Source organism: Phaethon aethereus, assembly GCF_964289735.1.
Source record: "Phaethon aethereus genome assembly, chromosome: 1".
Lineage (NCBI taxonomy): Eukaryota > Metazoa > Chordata > Aves > Phaethontiformes > Phaethontidae > Phaethon > Phaethon aethereus.
In genome coordinates, this window is record NC_138575.1 from 26,204,986 (window position 1) to 26,227,275 (window position 22,290).

The window sequence follows — 22,290 nt, forward strand, 5'->3', positions numbered from 1 at the left end:
ATTTAGATCTTCAACCTAAAACTGTAATTTGTAATTTAGACACTGCACTTCTTTGAACACATTTATATATGGAGACAATGCTAAGCCACTGAATTAATAAGAGTGTCTGTATCTGTGCAGGAAGCCATGCAGCAGCAGCTCTTTGGTTGAACAGGAGGGATACTAGATCTGACTGAACACTTAAATGTGAACTGCTTGGGACAAGATTACACCTCAGGCTGCAGAGGACATCGTTTTCCCAGCGTGTAGGCCCCTGGACCTTGGCTGAGGATATGTGATTGATTCCAACCATTTAAAGACCTGATGGTTCCAAAGGATCTTTAAAAGGATCCTCAGTGGATCCAATGATTCCAATGATTCAATTTTTAAATGGTTCCAATTAATTTTTAAGTGCTTCTCAGCTGAAATTTTGATTTTCAAATTTTATTAACTCATTTATAATTTGATGTTACCAAGTTGAGAAGTTTTTCCTTCACGGATGGATGAATGTGGCCTTTGTTAAGTTTAAATCTGTTTTTACTGTATCTCTGCATGCGTGAGTTTAACTATCCTTACAGAGGGTTCTCAAGTCTGTTCCCATAAACCTAACACAGGATTTAAGGCATCAGTTCAAATCATGGATAAGAAAATGAATATTCTTTGACAGCTGTGTTTCAAAGATACAGCGTTGTAGAGGAAAGTTAAAATTTAAATGACTACTCAGGGTGTTGTCTGTCATTGAGTTGGTCATTTCTGGAGGACTGCTGTCACATAACTTCTAGGAGGCTTCATGACAGCCAGCTGATATTCACTCTATCTATAGATAGAAATGCAGCTGGAACTGCATTAGCAGTTTGCTGTTCATGTTATTAGAGCTAGTCTCTGACTGAGATTCATATATATTTGTTGAAAAAGAATCTTGAATGGTACAGCTCCCACTGACAACTGTTACCATTTTACTGTTTTCCAAGCTCTTATGATAACCGTTATAAAAACCGATTTGCACAAATAGCCTGACATTTCTTCCTACACATCATTTCATCAGCTTTATTTTCATTGATCACGTCTATGAACTGTTCCAAAAGAGTACACACACACATAAGCAATTTCCAGTATATTATATGGCAGCACAGAGAAACTTTCAATTTCAGTCACCTTAACAGATAAGGTTAATTCAGCAAAATGGAAATGATGAAGTCATCCAGAAATGAAAAGAACAGAGCAAGGAGATTGAAATATCCCTGCTGCATCTCTGCTGCAAGGACTCAGTCAGGTAGATGGATGCTGATAGAGATGGATAGACTCTAAATTTGGATAGAAAATTCTCCCTAAAGCGGTAAAAAAAGTCTATCCGGATGAGAAGGCCATTAAACAGGCAAAAGAATCTCTTTGTTTATTCCACTGTAATCTTAATCATGCTGAAGAAATGAAAGGAAAATGACATTGCTTGAAAATTGTTTGAATTACAAAAGATTTGATACACAGAACTAGAATAGTTCAAAATTGTGTATTTTCCTACTGTCAATTAGACAATCTTTAGACAATATTGCCATTAAAAGTTTTCATTCCTGTCAAGAGAAATGAGTATTTTTTCACAGAAAGATTGAGATTGTGCCTAATGAGATAGTGAAGAGATTGGGGAATTTCCTCAAGTGCTGATTAACAATTTCATGTTAAAAAAACCCTCAAAACCCAAACAACAGATGGTACAGAATTATTTTTCTGATACAAGTCATTCAAGTGAAGAACAAAATAATTTTGCCTTTTTTTTAACCTTGAGAAACTGGAACTTGTCACTCTTTATAGTTATTTAGTTTTAAAACCAAATAATACACCTTTTGCACATTCAAATTAGAAGCTGATGGCAGAAACAACTCAAGGCACTACTCATTCAAATACCCAGCCAGGATATACCAATGCAATTTTTTTGAGTACTGTTGCCAAAGGAATCTAGAATAACTTCTTGCAAACCTAAACTTTTAATGAACTTTAATAAGTGAAAATAATAGGCCTGCATTAAGAAAAGTATTCGAAAAAGAAACATTGACTGCTTACATCAATCATTTAACAATCAACTAAATCTAACCATAAAAATGCTTATAGACTCTATACTAGTATTTTCCAGGCATAATGAAAACTGCATAGCAACAATGTTCTGATTTTCCCCAGGCTTTAGAAAGAGGTGAGGGTCTTGGCGCCTTTGAAGGAGGGCCACAAAGTCCTACCTACAATATATACAGTTTATGTTTCATTCCTCTGAAATCAGAAACACACTACTGGTGTTATCATAAAGCCAAGAAAATTTTCTGGAGGATTAACGAAAAAAGAGCTCCATATTTTGTTTTGTAGTACACAAGAAATACAGAAAAGATTAAATACAAGTTCAAGAAGATATTACTGCTAACGGGATTTTTGTTTTATTTTGAAAGACCTATGTTACAGAATTGTTCATTCCCAGAGAAAGAATACAAAATGAACACAATGTTATTTGACAAAAACAAGCTTGTAACGTGTAGGATTACTAGAACTGCACTGTACAATCTGGGTCTTAAAATGGATGGTGTTCTTTGGCAAATAGAAGAGATTTCAAATACTATTTAGCTTCAGGGATGAAACCCTTTGGAAGATGAATATGAATGTTCATGTGTAACACGAAAGACAGAAAAAGGTTCTCAGTATGAAAGTTAGCTGGAAATCCTGTGATGGACAGTATAATTATCCAACTAGACATAAACTGAGGAATGAATTGTGCAATTCTTACAGCAATTAACTAATTCTTTGGAAAGAAGAAGACATCTTTCTGAAAATTCATTGCTCAAAAGTATCTTTTCACACCAAAGGCTGTCTGACTGACTAGTACACTTGCCTGGAACAGAGGAAGCTTGAACTTGATTTCTTAAGCCTAGTCTGTTCAGGGACAGGACGAATTCTGTCCCCGTGTGGGACATACCCTGCTGGGCCAATAGAAAACCGGTGTCAGGAGGCCAGAAGAAGAGTCAGTAAGCACAACCCTGACATCATAGCCTAGAGATTACAGTACTCAGGAGCTTGTCAAGGGCAGTCTGGGGTCTAGTGCCCGGTTCTTCACCACTTTTATACATTTCACAGTAAGCAGGATTGAATAGGGAAAAAGAAAAAGAAGAAACAAGCTCTGAAAGCATCCGTGAGGTGTTTGGGCCTGCCTTCTCCGTAGGTCGTACAGCTCCTGGAAGAGCAAGGTCCCGTTTCTTGCTGCCAGTTCGCATGTTAGCGCTGCGGAAGCGGTGACAGGGTCGAGTTCCTGGCAACCACCAAACAGCAAGAATCTACACGACAGGAAGCTTTTGCAGCTTATTTCCCCCACCCGGACCACCGTGTTTCCGTGCCGGCAACCTGCACGCTCGAGACGGTGTCAGGGTTGTGCATGGATTTTGAAAGCTTAAGCAGACCTGTCCCGAGGAAGGCTCTCCGGCGTGACCTCGGACCCGCGGAACAGAGCCAGACGAAGGCTGGAGCACTGCCACAGACTGTCACACGGCTAACTACGATCCCCACGTGCTTTTAGCTCAGGCCAGCTTGCAGTATTTCACACAATGCTTGACACAGTTCGGGCTAGCGCAGGACAGAGACCATCCCCAGCAGGTGATGTGAATGCAGCCACTCTGTTTTTTTTCCCCTGTGGGGGAAGAGACTTCAGCTATACAGAAGAGGTCTATGCCATGCCAGCTGGGGCTGGAGAAGAGTCCCCGGTCTGTTTTATTTCACAGTATAGATACAGTCTTTTGCCCTCACTGACTATGTTATCATGACTTCATATAGCTCTCGCCTCTCTTTAGCCTAATTTTTTTTCTTACTGTCTTATCAATTTATCGAGTCACAGAGAAACACACCCGTGAGGGAACCCGCGTATGTGTGTGCAGATGAAACGCATCCTTGGTCACCCGCTGAATGGTCTGAAACGCTGAGGGGCAATTTTGGTGATTTTGGAAATTTTGGTTTGGCAGAATCACAGAGTAGAACAACTTTTTAATCACAGAACATTGTAAGAGCTACTCAGTAAGAGATCTTAAATCATTTATATTACTATAGTACCATTAAACTCTCACATTTCTGCCTTGCAGACAATGTCAGCTACAGCACACGCCTACAGTCCTGTATGAACTGCACATTCACATAGTCCTGTTGAGGACCATATATTATCATCCTAAATTGACATCTACCTTTTTAAACTGTTAAAGGATTGGAAAGATAGGAACCAAACCCATGCCATGCTATTTATTTTTCTTCTCCTTCCTGTTCTTCCCAGTGCTCTGCTAAGTCACTTGGCTTCTAGGCATTAATAATCACAAGTAATTGTTTACTAATATCTCTAAAATATGGAAATAAACTATTTGCAATAGTTCAACCCTCTGCCACCAAAAATAATTGTAGTTGAGCATTTTGGACAGAAACCACTTTATTTTGTCAGGTTGATGTCACTGCAGTACTGGGAACAATAGAAAGACCTGGTGGACAAGATCCAGTCCCCCTCCTGTAAACCAGCTCAATAACGTCAATCACATTTTTCACATCAGAGCTCTTTAGAACTGAAAAAAACAACAATCAAAAAACAACTTACCTCCAGTATATGAGAATACCCACAAGAATCACTAGACAGATAAAAGTCAGGGCTGATACGACCACAAGTGGTATAACTGTCTTCTTCTCTGATTCCAGACTCTCTGCTAGACCGATACGAGACTCATGGCTACTATTACTTGCCTCTGCAGTCAGAGAAAATTGAAACAGTCCATGTTTAAACTGAGAAATGCACAGCACGAGTGAATGTGTCTTATAACGAGCCTACTTAACACCACTTACCTCTATTTTTTACTATGTACTGCAGCAAGTGTATACATTTGCAAACCAGCTTACAGAAAATTAGCAGATAGAGGGTAAAGCAAAGTGTTCAAGCTTATGTGACTCAGCCTTCCAGCAGTGGAGACTTCTCTTTGTAAGAATAGCAGATTGTTGTTAAAGTATAAGGAAGAAAGTTTTTTATTTTCATCTGCTTATTAGCTGAAAGCCAACTGAGTTAAGGAATCTGAATATATGGTATTGGAATGCGTAAAGAACATTTTGATATTAAACTGTCACTCATATAATGCAAATCACTTCTCTGGGCTAACAGTTTAACAGGAAAATTTTCCTACAATTGTCCTTATGTGCTTGCTGTATTGCAGTTAAACCTTCTGTATTTTAATATATTGCTCATTTTGTAACTTGCCTTATAGACACATCCTGCTTCCTTTGAATCCAATTGCAGTACTTCCTCCCCCAACGATACTGGTGCCAGAATTAAATTTCCTACCTCCATCTTTACAGGTGGTCAAATTATTATTTAGATATTGTTTAGATTTCACACTTCTGTCAGCCTTGTAATGCTGGGTGACAGAAATATTTGGGCATAGGAATCTGTAGGAAGATTAAAACAGTAAATTTTATAATCTCATTAAATAAGGGAACACGATGCTGGATGAGACCAATCCTGCATGTTTAACTTTGGTCATACCTTAAGAAGTAAACACTTCAGAACTGTGATTTTTACACAAAATGACTGATTCTTTCCAATCTGTGACGTTTACTGTGATCCCTGACCTTTATATAAGTTAAAACACAAAAATAAGCACTTTTGCACTTGTTAGAATTAAACCCCTAGATTTTCTAAGAATGTTTTCTGCTTTTGTGAACAGTCCTAATTCAGTGAATGTTCTGTATGGGAGCAGAATTTTGCTGTCTAGAAATCAGCTGCACTCCATTGGGACTTCAAGGAACCAATTCTACATGAATAAAAAGCTCTCAGACAGAAGGGAGGAGGGAGTGGAGTTGGTTCTGGGAAAAAAAAAAAAGACAACAAATCACATGTTCTAAATAGGATGTAAAAAACCAAACAGCTTCATACAGTACAGATTTCCAGGCACGTTTCTGTTTGCTTCCATTTTCTTGACTTTAGGGGCTTTCAGGGCTTTATATGCAAGCAGGTCTACGCTCTGATGTTGCAGACATCTTCCTGGTTTTAGTTCAAAGTACTCTAACACCCAAATTAATCACTACTCTTTAAATCCTGTAGCTCACTGGGCAAAGTGATTGCAGTCACAAGTTTCTCCTGAAAAATCTGCCCTCGAGTTTCTGGTGTGTAGGCTAAAATCAGTATTTCCTACTCATTTCAGAAGAAACTATGTGTCTGCATGAGAGATCAGAACACGATCCCTTTGAAGCATTCATACTTGCTTTCCAACTCTGGACTAATTAACAGCGTAAAACCCAGTCTTATCTGTGTGATGACCGCGTCCCTTCAAACTGCACGACCAAATCCTATTAGGATTCCTTCTACAGGGAATGAAGGGCAGAATTCTCCAGTAACGGGGTGTTTCTTGCCTACTCAGTCATCATTCCAGTGATGGTGGCTGAAAAGGCAGTCTCATATACAGTACATTTCTTTGCTCCCCAATAATTGATGTGTTTGGATCCTCTGCATATTTCTTTCCCTGAACTTCTCACAGTTTTTCAACTGAAGTTGAAAGGTTTAGGTAGCTATAGAGGTCTCACGGAGAAAGCACTAGTTCTATGCCCTAGAACAAGCATAAATATGCATCAACTACAAAGACTGGGAAAAGTTTAAATGATGATTTTTTTCTGTAACAGTCACAACAAGAAGACATTTCATCAATTGCTGGTGAATTCATTGTAATGTATAAATAAGTTCTCAGCTGAGAGGTTTTTGGTTTTTTGTTTGGTTGGGTTTTTTTTGTTTCATTTTTTTATAATTGAATTAAGCAAAGATGTCTTTGATTTACAGGAGACCATGTTAGACATGCTCACATTGCATTTTCAGTTTATTAAAAGACAATATTTTGCATCATTTATTGGAAAAAATAATGTACATGAAATGACACTCTATAGTGTCTTTCAATAATATCTAGAAGACAAACTCTAAGTCTGTTGTACTACTACTACTCCTCCAGTAACGTATAATCCTTTTTGAGTTACTATCAGTAACTTCAAATGACACCCATTACGTAAACTATAAATCTCTTATGGTAACACTCATTCACATTAGTAACATAAGTTTTGAAATATTGATGTTCTTTATGCTGATTTTTAAAGAAATATTATGCATTTTACACAATGTGGTAACTACTTACCTACTGAACTAATTCACTTATTGATTCAGTTCTGTAACACCTACCTTGTCAGGACTCCTACTAATTTCAGTATGTTTTCTATTTTCTTTCAACTTTTATGTTTTGTTTTTCACATTCTACTAGCCCCAGCTACACAGAGTGTCAGTTTACCACCTTTTCATATTAGTATTCTGTTGCTCATGAGTAATACGACCTCATACTATTTAACTGTGTATTTGCAGTACTGGGCTAAGAATTTCCCATGCTTTGTGGATTCCATTCCTTAGTGGGATACTGCCCTCTACAGATTCTGTGAGTACATAATGGAAATTCAATTTATTTTCTAAAATACCAATTTAACGTTGTTTGTTTGTTGTTTTTTTTCCCCAAACATCATAGATCGTTTCAAACTTTACTCTTGGATTTTCAATGCTCTAACAAGAAGCAATGCAAATTATGTGACTGAATAATTCAGGTTTTCCACAGTGCATTTTTAAATACGGAGGAGATTCTTCATATTTATCAGGTTTTTATCTATGTGAGGTTCAGTTTTGCCTTCTGACCTTATCCTTGGAATCACAGATCACAAATACTCTTGCTGACTTTAAGAGGACTAAATGGTAAAACAGCACTAAAGATAAACAGGCACAGGAGAATCTGGCTCTAAGTATTTTGGAAATAGGCAAATCTGGCACAAAAAGTCTGCATCTCACTGAAATCGGAAGGTGGCATACAGAGTAAGAATGAAAAGGAATGTTTTTATGAGTTAAGATGAATCAGAATCAAACTGAAGCATGTTCTTCCTTGCTCAATACATGTTAGAAAATACAAAACAAAACACAAGGAGGAAATGTGCTGCTGTGACTTCAAAACCAGAATCTCAGAGGTATGTTTCCTCTGGCAGAGGCATGGTTTCACCTGGTGTATTCCCATAAGGGCAGCACTTGTCTTTGCACAGAGAACTTACTTCCCTCTTAAACCTTTAAAATGAAACAATTAACATTGAAACAAATTCTGGTTTTAGATTGCGCACCGCCCAAGTTCTGCTCACAGTACGCATCTACCCAAAAGCAGAGCATGAATCTTCTTACTGAAGAATATTTCAGGTGCAGTTTTAAGTAGCCAGAAGTAGCATTCACAAGATAGCCAGCTCAGCATGCACCCCTTGTTCCCCAACGCTTCCTTAATCACCCCCACTGGCACTGTTATGTTCTCCTTTTATTATACGTAGATAAACCTTCTCATTCACTATGGCACAAAAGTATCCCCTCACAGCTTTCCATGGTATTCATTAGACTTATCTATAACTAACCTGCCTCAGAGATGTTGAATACTGACGAGTGATCGCTAGTAACAGATGAGGCTGATGACTGTGATGATCCAGGATTTAATTCTGAGTTACCTGCTTCAACTGCCCCTTCAGTATCTCTCTCATTAAGGTCAGGAAAACTGAAATCTGTTGAAGTTTCATTATCATTAAGGCTATCTGAGGTACCTTGGCCAGAACCACTTTCTTCATCACTTGTAAAAACAGCCCAAGACTTAGACTCTGATGTGTTTTGCAATGGAAAATTAGCAGTCTGAATGTGGTTCTCCAAAACTGTTAGGTCGTTGTGCTTCTTAGGTATCACACTTGCTGGCAAAGTCGGTACGGATGTATAATTACGTCTGTCCATGGCATGGTTTATCTCACTGTCTGATGCAGCAGTTGAAATTGTCTCTTCTTCAGGTTTCTCAGAATGTGAGCTTATAATAAGGTTACTCTGATCCTTGTTATTGGTTACCTTTGCATTTTGTTCCTCTACTATCATATCCTGAGCTTCTCTATGGGAAGTGCATGAGATACAGTTACTTACTGGGAAGCCATCGTCATATTCATCGTAGTCGTCCTCAACTACAGAAGGCCACAAATCGGTACTGGACATGATACTGGGAGACAACCCAGAGGATTCTATAGAAGGAACCAGCAACCTACTCAAAGTTACAGGGATCTCACTTCTGGGAGGAACAGCCGTAACAGAAATATGTACATTTGGTAAAGGAAGAGTGTGACGGATGGACACGTCAGAATCAGAAACAACTGCAGGCATATGAACAGGATCAAAACCAAGTGTAGAACTTGAAGAGACACTGTCAGCCTCACTTCTTTCAAAAACACTTGAAGAGATACGGCTGTCTGCAGGAGTAGCTACATCTGGTAATGTCTCACCTGTTAGGAAGGGAGTTGTTACGGCATTTTCTGCTTGGGGCGGAAAGGCATTTGCATGTCCTAAACTGGTCAGGTGGAATGAAACATCGCTACTGTACAATGAAGGCACAACCTGCTGAACATCTTCACTGTTAAACAAACTGGATGAAACATATTCCTCACTTGCATAAGAAACAGATAAACCTTGAAGTGACACTGTGGGCCTACTAAAAGTGTTTGACAACATAGCAGCAACAGAAGGTGCAGATGTAGAATGCAGCATGGTTTCAGTTGTAGCAGAACCTGGTGCCATTTGATGCAATATTTGGTCAAATGTAGAACTATCTTTAGGAACCCTGGAGCTTTCAGCCAATATTGGATCACTAGGCACAACTGCAGCTGTGTTAAGCAGAGTGCCATCGTCAGGAGACTGGAAGGAGGATTGCAGTAATGCTTCGTTACTTAATGTAGCTGAGGTCTCATAAAAGTACAGCTGAGTCGAGGATAACATTTTGCTATAAGCAGTGGCAGAGAGAGCTTGATCTGAGCTTGCACTAAGCATAGGTTTAAGCAAAGTGTCATCAAAGGCTGGAGTTGTAACATGCAAAGGCTGAACAGAAAGGTGATTTTCTGTAAGTTTACTAATATTATGATCAAATATCTTAGTAGTGGGAAAAGCAAGAGAGACTGGAAGGATTCCCTTTGTGCTAGAAACAGGAAGCAGGCTTTCTTGCAGAGATGTATTCTGCTTAATTACATCATTATTAGAAACAGATGTAGAAAGTTCAGGTATCACTTTACTTTCAGCATTGGAAGCCATTTCACTTAAAGAAGAGGAAATTTGCAGTTCTCTCTCATCTCCATATATAACACCACCTTTTTGAAGCATCTTATTAACATCACTAAACCCAGATGATTCATACGTAATTTCATCTACAGAATCAGAGGAAGAAACATTAAGTACTGTCAAAGTATCTGTATCAGGCAAAAGGGACTCGCTACCAGAGTATGCTTCAGACCAATCCGTATCACTAGACAGAGAGTGCGTAGGCTGCAGCAAAGTATCAGCTTGTGATATTACAGAAGAAGGTTTATGCACCAGTACATTGTTATAGCTGCTAAATAAAGGATCTTGACGAAATACGTCAACAGAATCATGCACAAATTCTGCAGAGTCATAGGAAACAGTAAAGCTTTGGAGGGAGCCCACATTACTAGACAAAGCATAAGGAAGTTCAGACACTGTAGGTAGTACATGCATATTTAAATCACTGCTGGATGGTTCGACTTGAGAAAACATGTGAGTTCTATTATGACCAAATATCAGTGTCTCTGAAGCAGCATGAGCGGTCTGATGTGACACCACATCAGGATATTGAGCAAGGCTTGGCTGTATTAATGTATCACCCTCCGCCAATGTCAAAGAAGCATGCAGGGACACCTTATCACTTGCAACAGCTGGAGTAGCACTTTGTGGAAACATTTGAGAAACTGTATACGAACGGTGAAACATTTTACTACTGGAGGAAGCAGAGGAAAACGTAAGCAAAGGTACATCATCATAGGAAGACAGGGTGGGTTCAAATGACACATCAACACTGGGAAATACAGGTGTGGCATGCAAGGTCACATCACTATCTGATGTAGCAGGGGTAGTGTCGAGCATCTGAGAGTCAAACAATAAAGGGGTGACTAGAGGAAACACTTCACTACTGTAGGAAGGTTGAAGAGGTATCTCACCATTATAGATTGGCTGAGTTGTCTGAGAGAGTACCTCACTGGCAGCAGAAGCAGAACCATATTCTCCAGAGCTTGAAGAGATAGAGTGAGGTGATAATTCAGCAGAGGAGAAAGCAAAGGTAGAATAATGTGGCAGTTCTAAATCCGCATCAGAAGTGTCTTGTGAAACCACTGGGCTGCTGGAATAGGGCACTGTAGCTGGCTTTAATCCCTCTACATAAGCATCAGTGTAACTGGTCTGAGACAATTGCCTGCTATCCGATGTATCAACAGATTGAGTTGTCAGATCTGTAGCGTTATGAAACCATAAATTTCCGTCAGTGGAAGAAGTATGCTTTGGAGGCTCCTCAGAGCTTGAGGGTGCTACACCTTCTGAAACATACTTAACGGAGCCTTGGGAAAGAACATCATGCATGCTTATATCTGGGCTTCCTGAAGGAAGGGTGTCTTCTTGGGAGGTCTCCTCTGTAACCAGCTGTGCTGAAGAAGTGGTAAGAACCGAACTCCAAAATTCGTCAGATTCCTGATGAGGTTTAAAAGGAGACAGTAAGAAATCTTCGTCACTGTGGCCAGTAGTGGTTATTCTTGTTGGTTCAGTGCCTGAAGAAAGGTATATGTATTCTTCTTCCACACCTTTGGTGGAGTCAGTGAGTTGAGGAAGAATTCCAGTAATTGTTCGGGATTCCAAAAAAGGATCTTCCGCTTCTTCAGGAATTTCACTAACAGGTGGAGAAGTAGGGTAATATACTGCTTTGAAAACATCATCCTTACCATGCAATTCTTCTTCTCTTGTTAAATATCTATTTGTTTTAGCTTCACTGGGTTTTGTCCCCATTTTTTGTTGACTGTAGCTGGATGTAGTCACCTGGAAATCTTTCCTCATTCGGTTTATTGTACTGTCAGAGCTAGGAATCACTGCAGTTTCTTCATCCACCTCTGTTTCCTTTTCATCAACTTCATCCTTTGAAAAAATATCATAGCCGAAGACAATTAAAAATGTTTACAGACACTGTACACAAATGAAAACCAACATGGCAATAATACATTTTCCTGGCTTCTTAAAAACAAGTGACGCAAACCAAGACAACTCTTGAGAAGACTGTTGGTCTTAAAGCAAAATATGTAGCTGCAGGAACAGGTATCTTCTTCTCTCTTGAAAATATTACTTATTCGTAAAGAAACAAAAAAATCCTGTGTCACAACAACTTCATAAATATCGTGTTACTTCTACTCTGTTTGAGAGACAAAATTCACTCATATTATTTATTTACTTTTTTTAATAAAGCTATACCTGTTTCCAAATAAAATGAAAACATGTATGTAGTACACACCAATGAAAAAATGGTTTTGCTGTCATAATGTCTTAGAGATTTGCACTGATATCCTGATGTTGATTAAATTGTCATAGTAATAGAATTTGTAAAATACATTTCTGTCCTGTCCTTAAATCTGTTGAATCTTCAGAGTTTTCTGGAAAAGATTTCAGGATGGTCAGCATGACTGTAACAGTTTCACAATTGTTGTGAGTGATACCACCTGGTCCCTGTTATGACCCTTTGTTTGCTGAACATCAATAATGCTACTTTGTCAAAAATCTGTACTGATTTTTAAGGACAGATCCAAAAATTAAAAAAAAAAATACATGCCTAAATACAATCAAGATTTAGGCAGTCCTTGAGTATCTAAGTTCAAATCTTTTAGTCCCTTCTCCTACTTTCCCTGAATTTTTTTGGTTCAAAACCTCCAATTTTTAAATTTGATTTTTGATCAAACTAAAAAAAAAGAGATATTTTTATTATATCAAAAAATATAATGTGGAAGCATCTAACTTGCTCAGTAGGCACTTTCATTTTGAACTAGACACGGCAGCACCCACCGCTGTGTGCTGTGCCCCCATCTAGAACTGCACCAGAACCAAACCTGTCCAAGCACAACTCTGCAATCAAGATTGAGGGGCACCTTCAGTTTCTGAAGAGACTTGATTTGATAGGCACACATAGCCCTGAGAGACACCACCAGGACAGAGCTTCTTGCAAAATAGAGCTGCAACTCCTTTTTCTTTTGAAGATCTGGCTTGGTGATGTGGTGGCAATGCCCATCTGTTTTTATTCAAAAGCATAACATTGAGAGAAAACACCGAGAAGATAGGAAACTGGGACACAGTTATCAGTCTAAGAAATACTCAGTTTCCACTATATTTTAGGCTGAATAGTTCTCCCACTCCTGCACTGAAGGGAACAGGGCACAGCAGAGAGAAGAATGTAAAATCAACAGCCTTTGAAAGAAAGTGGCCAAGACGGAGCACCGTTGAACAAACTTTTAACGGGGCACTCCACTAACAGGGCTTTAACCACTAGGCTAGAGCCATGCTTCACACTGCAGTCCCTTTTTTGTACCAGGAACCTCTAGTGCACTCACACAATGTAAGGTACCTCTGACACGACTCTCAGGTTTGGATTTCATTCCAGGGGCTAAATACCTAAAACGCAGGGACAGCAGCACCTAGACTGTGTGTCCTCAATCTCAGACTGGACTAGACAGGCCCTTGTTTCTGAAAATCTACTTTTTGTAGGGCAATGCCTGCACTTTTAAACTTCCTTGCTTCAAGTAAAAATCAACTGATGTTCACTGTCACTCAGTTACTGTCCTGACTGATGCGATATAATAATCTAGATACATAGCATACATCACCAGAGAAATAACCGTATTATTGGTTACTCAGCATCCACAAATACAAGGGAGGGTAAATAGATAGACAGGTAAGCACAGTCTGTCTATTTAACTAACAAGGACTTGCCGCTCAGTGAGAATATTGTGGTCATAGATTGAAACTATAAAACAAAAATTCTGAGGGTATTAGAGACTGTTGAAAACCTGTGATTGTGATACTTTCAGCTCTCTCCTTGCTGGGACACCAGAAACCTAGGTACCAAATATGAAGTCTGCAGAGGTTACCTTAAAAACATCCAAAATTGTGTAGAACAGAGTTATACTGTGAAGTGTAACTTGAGTTCAAGAAGTAAATGACCCTCCAAGAATTTTGGAATAACTGTTAAATTCAATGGATAGCACAATGATAGCAGACACACATGAATCTCACTCTTCAGCACAACTGCCTTCCTCCCTTAGTTTAGTTTACTACATGCTAAGACCATCATAAGCAAGCCCAAGCCAGATTTCGCTTTAAACAAAATAAAAAGCCTAACACTAGGTGACAGCTTTGATTCTGCTAAATGAACAATTTTGCCAGACTTCACTCAGAGGTGACAGTAACTTGATGCCCCATTTTCAAAAATATTCAGGCATATCCCGTGATATCGCCTACTTCTCCATGTATCTCCAGCCCCAGAGAACTAAATAGTGAGGTATCTCTAGAGTTATCTAGGAAGAAATATAGCTGAAAGAGAAGGCTGCATATGCATAAATATGTATGTATATAGAAATGCAGGTAATATATTCAGTTGGTGGCAAAGTTTTGTAAATCTTCACAGAACATCAATTTAAGGTAGTTGAAATGTATGTATGTGAAATACTCTCTTAAAAATAAATGAATGCTATACCTCATATTCTTCAGTTTCATTCAGTTCAGGAATGAGGTCAGCCTCTATAAAACAAAAATACATACCATATCATCCAACATTTTACATTCACAGAATTATAAATTCTGCAAGGACTCAATTGATTAGTTAACACATTTATGGAGACCCAGCCTAAGATGTTTTATGGGATTGTGTTTGGAGAAGTGGCCAACCACCTGGGTTGAGGACTAGCTCTAAGCATAGCAATGCTCGTCGAGACAGGACATGTTCGGACACAACAGTTTTGCCTGGCTCTAATTTGATATTGCAGCACATGTTGGATCTACACTGAGGAACCACATCCTGGCCAGGGAGAACCAAGCTTACGAGAACGTTCTTTTATGAGAAAGTACAGTTTAATGCAGAAATACAGAAGAGAGAAAAAAGGTAAGTCTGGGAATCAACTATTTCTCTACATTTAATCCGAAAGCTCTGAAGATATTCTTGTAAAACGATCTGTTCTATATTTTTCATACAGCAAATTCTTCATTTGTGTACCCAGGCTTGAAGTCAGGTACTAGCGCAACAGCCCTGCGATCATATTCAGTATGCAGTAGGCTGCCTGCCTCGCTCAGGGCAGACCCAAGAGACCCGGGGCCTTCCTAGAGTCCAGTGCTTAAGGCCTTTTCCAAACTCCTCCTCCACTTGATTTAATGTAAGGACATGAACCCAGTTGTATCACATCCCACAAAAAGTCCCTAATAAAGAGGTACTGGGTGCTCTGCGAAGAACTACTCTAAAGGCTTTTGAGGCCTCCCCACTTTTCATAAATAAAGAATAGTTGAAGCTGGATCAAGAAAGTAATCTCTTACAGCCTAAGTGAAAATCCTTCTCTCCAAGTTTAGAGGTAGTCTCTCACCTTCTTTCTCTCTGTCTTTGTGGCCAAATCCAATACTGTACTTCCGATGGTGGTCAGCAAAAGAGGCTTAAAAGCTGGTTGCAAGAAACCTACAAATCTCTGGTGGGAACCGGCATAGGTCTCCAGTCATGAAATCTAGTACTCCTTCCACAGCACTGACTCATCTTACTGCTCCTTTGGTCCACAGAAAGATCCATTCGCTTTCTGAATCTTTCCAAGGCTTTCTCCTAAGCAGTGTTACACCAGTGCTAGCGCATGTTCTGAGGGGTGATGCGCACTTAGCGAAAATGCCAGTCTCTTAGCCTGGGGAGCCATTCTAGCAATAGCTTTACGCAGAGCTCCATGCCTGCACTTCCTCCACAATTCCCAAATGAAGTTTCCTCAATGCACTAGTATAAAGATGTCATCTTTATACTTCTCATCTCTGCAAAGTCAGATGGGGACCTATGACTTAATTTGTATTCTCTTTGGTCTGTCCGTATCTACCTTTCCAAACAAATGGAGACATGTATTATATGCAACATACACTAGATAATGTTTACCAAACTAACAAGCTCACACAGTTTTATTTGTAGATTATAGCATGCAAACAAATTTTCACTAAACAGTGCTGTATAAAAGCTTCATAAATTGCTATTTTGCAACAAACATTTATAAATTACCAAGTACTGAATTAAACCTTCAATAACAAGACAGAGAAAAATTATCTTACCTCTGACTCCTGGAAGCCTAGGAGGGTCTGGGGCAGGGTGGGGAAGGGAGCGGAGGGGAGGAAGGGGTGGAGGAGATAATGATATTCCCTGGCTTCTCAATGATATAAATAAAATATTGCAGACATTTGTTTGAAACTCTTCCCACAGTAGACCCGTACTATGTATTATGTACTCAGTAGACTTCTCTGAAAAATGTTTTTAATACAGAGAAATTCTATCCATTCTTTCTGTGGTCACTATCCTTGAGTTGAGCTTTAATCAGACTTAATAAGAAAAATAAAATGTGCTGATTGTGCTAGAGTATACAGTAGGGTATATGCTCTCAAATTCCACCAGCAGAAACCTACAGTTTCCTGCTGTTGTCTCCATGGAGTGGCATTAACTTACATACATATATATATATATATATATATATATAAAAAACATGTTAACAACACTAAATCTTCAGGCATTTTACAAAGCCTATTTAAATTTAGTTGGTCACAGAAAATGTATTTGTCAAAAACATTAGAGACACACTTTTAGAAGTTCTGTTAATTCTATTGCTGGGTTTTTGATTTGATGGGAAACTACAGAAATCTGCTAACATCCCCCAACCTAGGAGAAGAACCGCACCCTTCAAAAAACAACCCATTGATGTAGGTTGATGAACAAGCTTGTTTATTTTTTCTGGAACCACATATTGATTATTCTATAACTTACATGTTAAAATAAAAGAATTAAATCATTATTTAGAAAGTTGTGTAGAGGTCTTTTCATAGTCCATTTTAATGACAGATGAAGAAACGATAGAACAAAGACAAAAAAGGTAGCTATTTCCCTACATTTAAGTTCAATGCATATCTTAAAATAATCTGATTTGTAATTGTAGAATAACGTGTGCAACATAAACTGTTTTCATTTCTATACTGTCTTATGTAATAAATGGCATGACAAGAACAAAAGTAAAGCCGGTTTCTTCTAATTAAATTAGTTTTCATATTTCTACATTTATCAGTACAAAATTAGAAAAAAAAATCCCCTAAATGAAATATTTAAGATATGCTTAGTGGTTTTTAGGACAAAAATCACAAAGACAACTTACAAAGAAATTGCATAGTTAAACCCTCACAAAGCATTGCTGACAGCATAAGCTGCCATGCAGGACAGCACTTGAGAGCCATATCCCAGCATGGGTTTTTTTGATAAACACCAACCAAAGTCTACACAAAGGAAGATGAGAGGAGAGATATATTCTTATTTTTCATTTCCTGTGTCAGCAAAAGCATGTAAATAACACTGGTATTAACCACACAACAAACTACTGCAGAAGTTTCAGAGTTATACAGGTGTTATCTAGAGAGTCAAAGCACACATTTAGATAGTTATTCAAAATCCAATTGTAATAGCAAATGAAAAATTGGTAAATAAAGTTTGGACTTCTATCAAAGCTGGCTAAAACACTATGTACATGATTCCCTTCATTTTCAGTGGAGGTTGTGCAGCTACATCACGCAGTGCATCTGGTGTCTTTTACTAAAGGGAAGCTAACTGGAAACAATTTTAATGTGCACACACACTATATCGGAAGATGAAAAGCTGCCACCCTGAACAGTTTAGGAAACACCCAAAGAGCAGAGGTCTCAACTATCATAATTTGCCCAATTTCATATCAGAGCTCCTGAGGCTTCCACAAACTGAGCCAGAGAGCATTGCCTGAAAGGGGTCTTTCCTCTTACGAAGCAGTGCTGAGGACGAGAGGGTTTAAGCCTGGGTCACCCAGAGCCTGCAGAGCCTTCCCATACCACGTACAGGAGGCACCCAGACGGCAGGAGAAACACTCTCTCTTGCAAGCATCTCAAAAGGAAAAGGCTAAAACCATGGTGGTGAGTTTTTTGAACAGCAGATTTGTGTTGCACAGTGTACTTCCCTCATTAAAAGTGGCCATTCCAAGGGCAGAATTCTTCCTGGAAAAGGGCCCATCTAATGCTTCCACATGACTCATGCCTCACTTTAGCTCTTAACATGAAGATTAATTGATCTGGAGGTGACTGCAGTGAATTTCATCTTAATTAAACTGGCTTATTCAGAGAAATTCTTGAAAATGAAAGTTTTTTAGCTTATGCTTTATGTGAGTCAATTTTATTTCATGTCTTCATGGTGAAGATAACTTTTCTTTCATAAATTCACAAGCAGGAGCTCCAAGAAATCCCCTTTTGCCTCAAGATCTATAAAGCAGATCACAAAACCAATTTGATGTTATAGTTGTAACCAGCAAGTTGCTCCGAACAAATCTTTCTCATTAGATATCTACGTTCTCAGATCTCTGTTGTTTAATATTTTCAGTATTAAAATATTAAATATTAAAATATTTTCAATATTTGAAACAGTTAATTCAGATGTAAATAATTAGTAAAAGTAAGTATGCAAATAATCATTAATATTAGAAATGAATGGAAGTTTTTTTCATAATTTAAAATTATACCCAGGCTTGAGACAGCATCTATAAAACTTATTTGCAGAGCAATAAACAGCCACAGGAATCATACTAATTACATGGGAGGGATTTTTTCCATGAATTTTCCTCATCCAATGCTTTCAGATGTACCACTGTGGAGGTGTCAAAATAAAAGAGCACAAGGTACATTTAATAACTTTGTGTCCATTTCAGATAGGAAGCATCCCAAAGAAAAAGTTTTTCTGAAACATGCAAAATATTAATTTTGGTATTTCATTTTTATTTATAAACTTCTCCCTCTTTTAATTTTTTTTTTTAATCTAGAATATCCTTAAAACACTTCATTTGACCTGAAATAGTCTTCCTCAATTTTGAAGCTTTTATAAAACTGAAGGAAAAACCTTAGGTAGACCTGAAGCTACTACAAATTTTCAGAACTGCCTGAAATTTGAAAAAAAAAACCCCAGGTGTTTATACAGTTCTGATATGTAAATTATTGAACTCTCCTCTTTATAAAGCTTTATGTAAAAAGAATTTTAAGGGTAAGGATATACTTGTATACATTAATATGCTTTAATGCAACATTAAGGAGACATATTTAAATGTTCAAACGACAGAAAACACAAAAATACTATTTTCATAGTTACACTAACCTGTTCATATTTTACATAGATACATCTTTACATTGTTATGCCTCCTAGGTATCCTTGCATTGTATTTTCTCATTTCTTTAACAAAAAGAAATTAGTGGTGTGTCTGTGTAAAAGCATGGGAATATCAGACCTTCACTCAGAACTGCTAAATATAACATTTATTGCACCCAATTCTTTTGTCTGAGTATACAAACCTCAGAGAAATTTCTGCTGATATACTGGAAAGTGAAATGAGTTTTCCAGTATGTATTTCCAAAACAAGGCCCTCACTCTTCCTTCTACTGAAATGAACATGTTTTATCCTATGGCTATTATCTACATTGGATTTTGTTTTGCAATGTCTATTTTCAGAGGTTTTAAAGCTGTGATGGAAGCACTGCACTGACTTGATTTGTTGAACTATTATTTAATAATGACAACACTGCGCTGCATATTTGTCATTCCATGTGGAAATGGATGTGGGGATATGTAGATGAACTCCCATCTGAGAAAATTCTTCAAACACCAACCCATCAAATTCTGGAAAGGAGGTGGAGGAATATAGTATCTAAGAGGTAGATGAAGGATAAACATAGAAGTGAAATATCAGGCAGAATTTCAGAACCTTTTTGTGGACTTCTTAGAAAACTGAAGAGAAATAGGAAGATTCTCATATATGTTAGCGTACGACTCCAAAAATTCATTCTTCTTAATACATTGTATTTGACAGACAAGTTAAATGTTTATTGAAAATTTATATGTATTATACCTGAACCTGTGTCCCCCTCCTTCTGACAAAAACACACTATTAAAAGCCTATTACCGTTATTAGTCCGTAATTCATGCACTAGAGATTGTTGAGAATTATATTCTTTCTCACTAAAGGCATAAAGGAATGTGGTTCCCTTGAAATGAAAAACTGACCTGTTTTCCCAAGTACATTACAACATTGCTAAGGACTTTGCTGTAGCTAAACAGACTTGATTAAGTCTAAAATTGAACTTACAGAATCCATAAAAAAACAAGAAGAATCCAGGCCCTTAGATAAAAATGGTTTCTTGCATGATCAGAAAGTCTTTGATTTTTTCTCATAATTAATTACAAGGTTCTTGATTAAAAACACAGCTCTCACTCACTTTGATAAGAACTAGGCCTGATGCTAAAAATTCCAGAGAATTTAAGGAATTATTAAGGAAAAGATCAAGCTTTATGCGACAGTTTCAAATTATTTCATATTTACCAGCAGGTGGAAGAAGTAAATCTGGCTGTGAAATCAGTAAGATTTGTTTGTTAGGCCTTTTGATTTTTTGCAAGGCAGCATTAAGAAGCAAGGGAATTCCACCACCGCAAGTCCTTTGAAATCAAACTCCAAGTAATTACAAGAAATCAAATTTCAAAATCAATTGATACAGATTTATGTCACATATTGGGTTTGAATTATTTATTTTCGTAATACTTTGGCTGTGTGGATTAATTCTGAGAGGGTGCTTGAACCATAGAGAAATAATACCAAACATGGTTTTATTTCCCTACATTATATTGCTAGAAGATACACTTGTGAGATTTGAAATCAGATAGGTGTTTCTTAGAGTTAAAAAAAAAAAAACATGCAGTCTTTCATAAGCAATGTTTACAAGGAATGGAGAATTACATCATGTAAAATATCAGTAGCAAAGAACATGCTGAAGGTTAACTGCAGTGATTCTGAAATTTCATTTTAGCATATTTTGATAGTCGCGCATTTTAACTGGTTTGCAAACTACTTCTTCAAATACAGATTTTCAGCTAAAAGTGATCACTAAGCTCAAAAGGCCACTTACCTGGGTCCTCTAAAGGCATATCAACAATGACTTGGTCACTGTATTTTCCATATAGACCATTAGAGCAAACAGCAACTATCTGAAGAACATAACTTGTATTGGGCAGCAGATTATTTAGAATAGCCCCCTAAAAGAAAAACCATGTTTAATCATTTACTTGCAAATAAGTATCAAATATTTGGAAATGTTAATTTTTTCATAACACATTTTTCATATGAACCATAAAGGTCCTTTCTTCTAGGACTCTAATGTATGCTTTTTATGTTTTATTGCCACAAATGTTTTTCAGTCAACTTAAAAAAAGGAACTGTGAATTTTTACATGGAGGATACAAAACTATAATTATTTAATGCTGAACACTAATTTAGGTATCATTATCTCCGATAAGTTATGAGTCTTTAAAGAGGGTTAGAGGAACAGATCACATTAGTGAAATACCATCAAACTGTAATCAGTAGCTTAATAATTATAGCAGCACGATTGTACTGAACCTTATTAGTTGCTTGTGTAGTTCATTCTTTGCACATCAGTGAGCAATGAAGTACAGATCACTGTTAATTGACTAAGGGTTTTATGGCTAAGGAGCTCTGAGATGGACATGGTCATAATCTTTTGGGGATATTATAGGCAAATCAGAACAGCAATCTGTGAAAGCCTTCTCTGTTCTGGGCAAGTGAGGCTTTTTTTTTTTGTTTTTAAATTGTCTTGTGGTTTCACAGCCAAAAAATGAAGTGCAGCTTTTGTAAGATGCAGCCAAAGAAGTATTTTTTTATTGAATCAGCTCCCAGCTACTGTTTAAACCCTTAACATAATTAACAGTGAGTGTTTTGCCATCACCCTTTTGTATGAAACTTGAAGAGTTTACAGTTACCAAGTCCTGATACCCATCTGTCAGGAACTCATGCTTAGTCTGGTCTTCTCCATCCAACTGTTGATAAAAGACAGCAAATCTCTCAATTGTGGTGTCATATACAACGCGAGGTCTTTCCCATGTAACAAGAAGACTAGTATAATTCTTTGGGTCAGATTGAACATTTTCCGGTTCTGAGCTGCAAACTGGAAGAAAGAAAAGAGGAAAGAATATGATATTTATTAAATGGAACAAATGACTCCACTAAGACCTTGAGCCACCTCCTGATAAAATTAATGCAAGTCTTTCATGCACCTCATTTTTAGCTTTCCACTAAAATATCTGAGATGCC

The 22,290-nt window shown here is 37.7% G+C and overlaps 1 protein-coding gene across 1 annotated transcript in view; it reads right to left on the reverse strand.

Moving 5' to 3' along the window:
- The window catches only part of PTPRZ1 (protein tyrosine phosphatase receptor type Z1), a gene marked incomplete at its 3' end in the record, with an annotated part of 143,023 nt that overhangs the window by 25,338 nt on the left and 95,395 nt on the right, over positions 1-22,290 (reverse strand). Inside the window, exons 9-13 of the mRNA XM_082011084.1 lie at positions 21,960-22,144; positions 21,089-21,215; positions 14,610-14,653; positions 8,434-12,010; positions 4,577-4,721 (exon numbers count right to left, since the gene is read on the reverse strand). Coding sequence (XP_081867210.1) covers positions 4,577-4,721; positions 8,434-12,010; positions 14,610-14,653; positions 21,089-21,215; positions 21,960-22,144 — 4,078 coding nt within the window. The remainder of the gene's footprint in view (positions 1-4,576; positions 4,722-8,433; positions 12,011-14,609; positions 14,654-21,088; positions 21,216-21,959; positions 22,145-22,290) is intronic.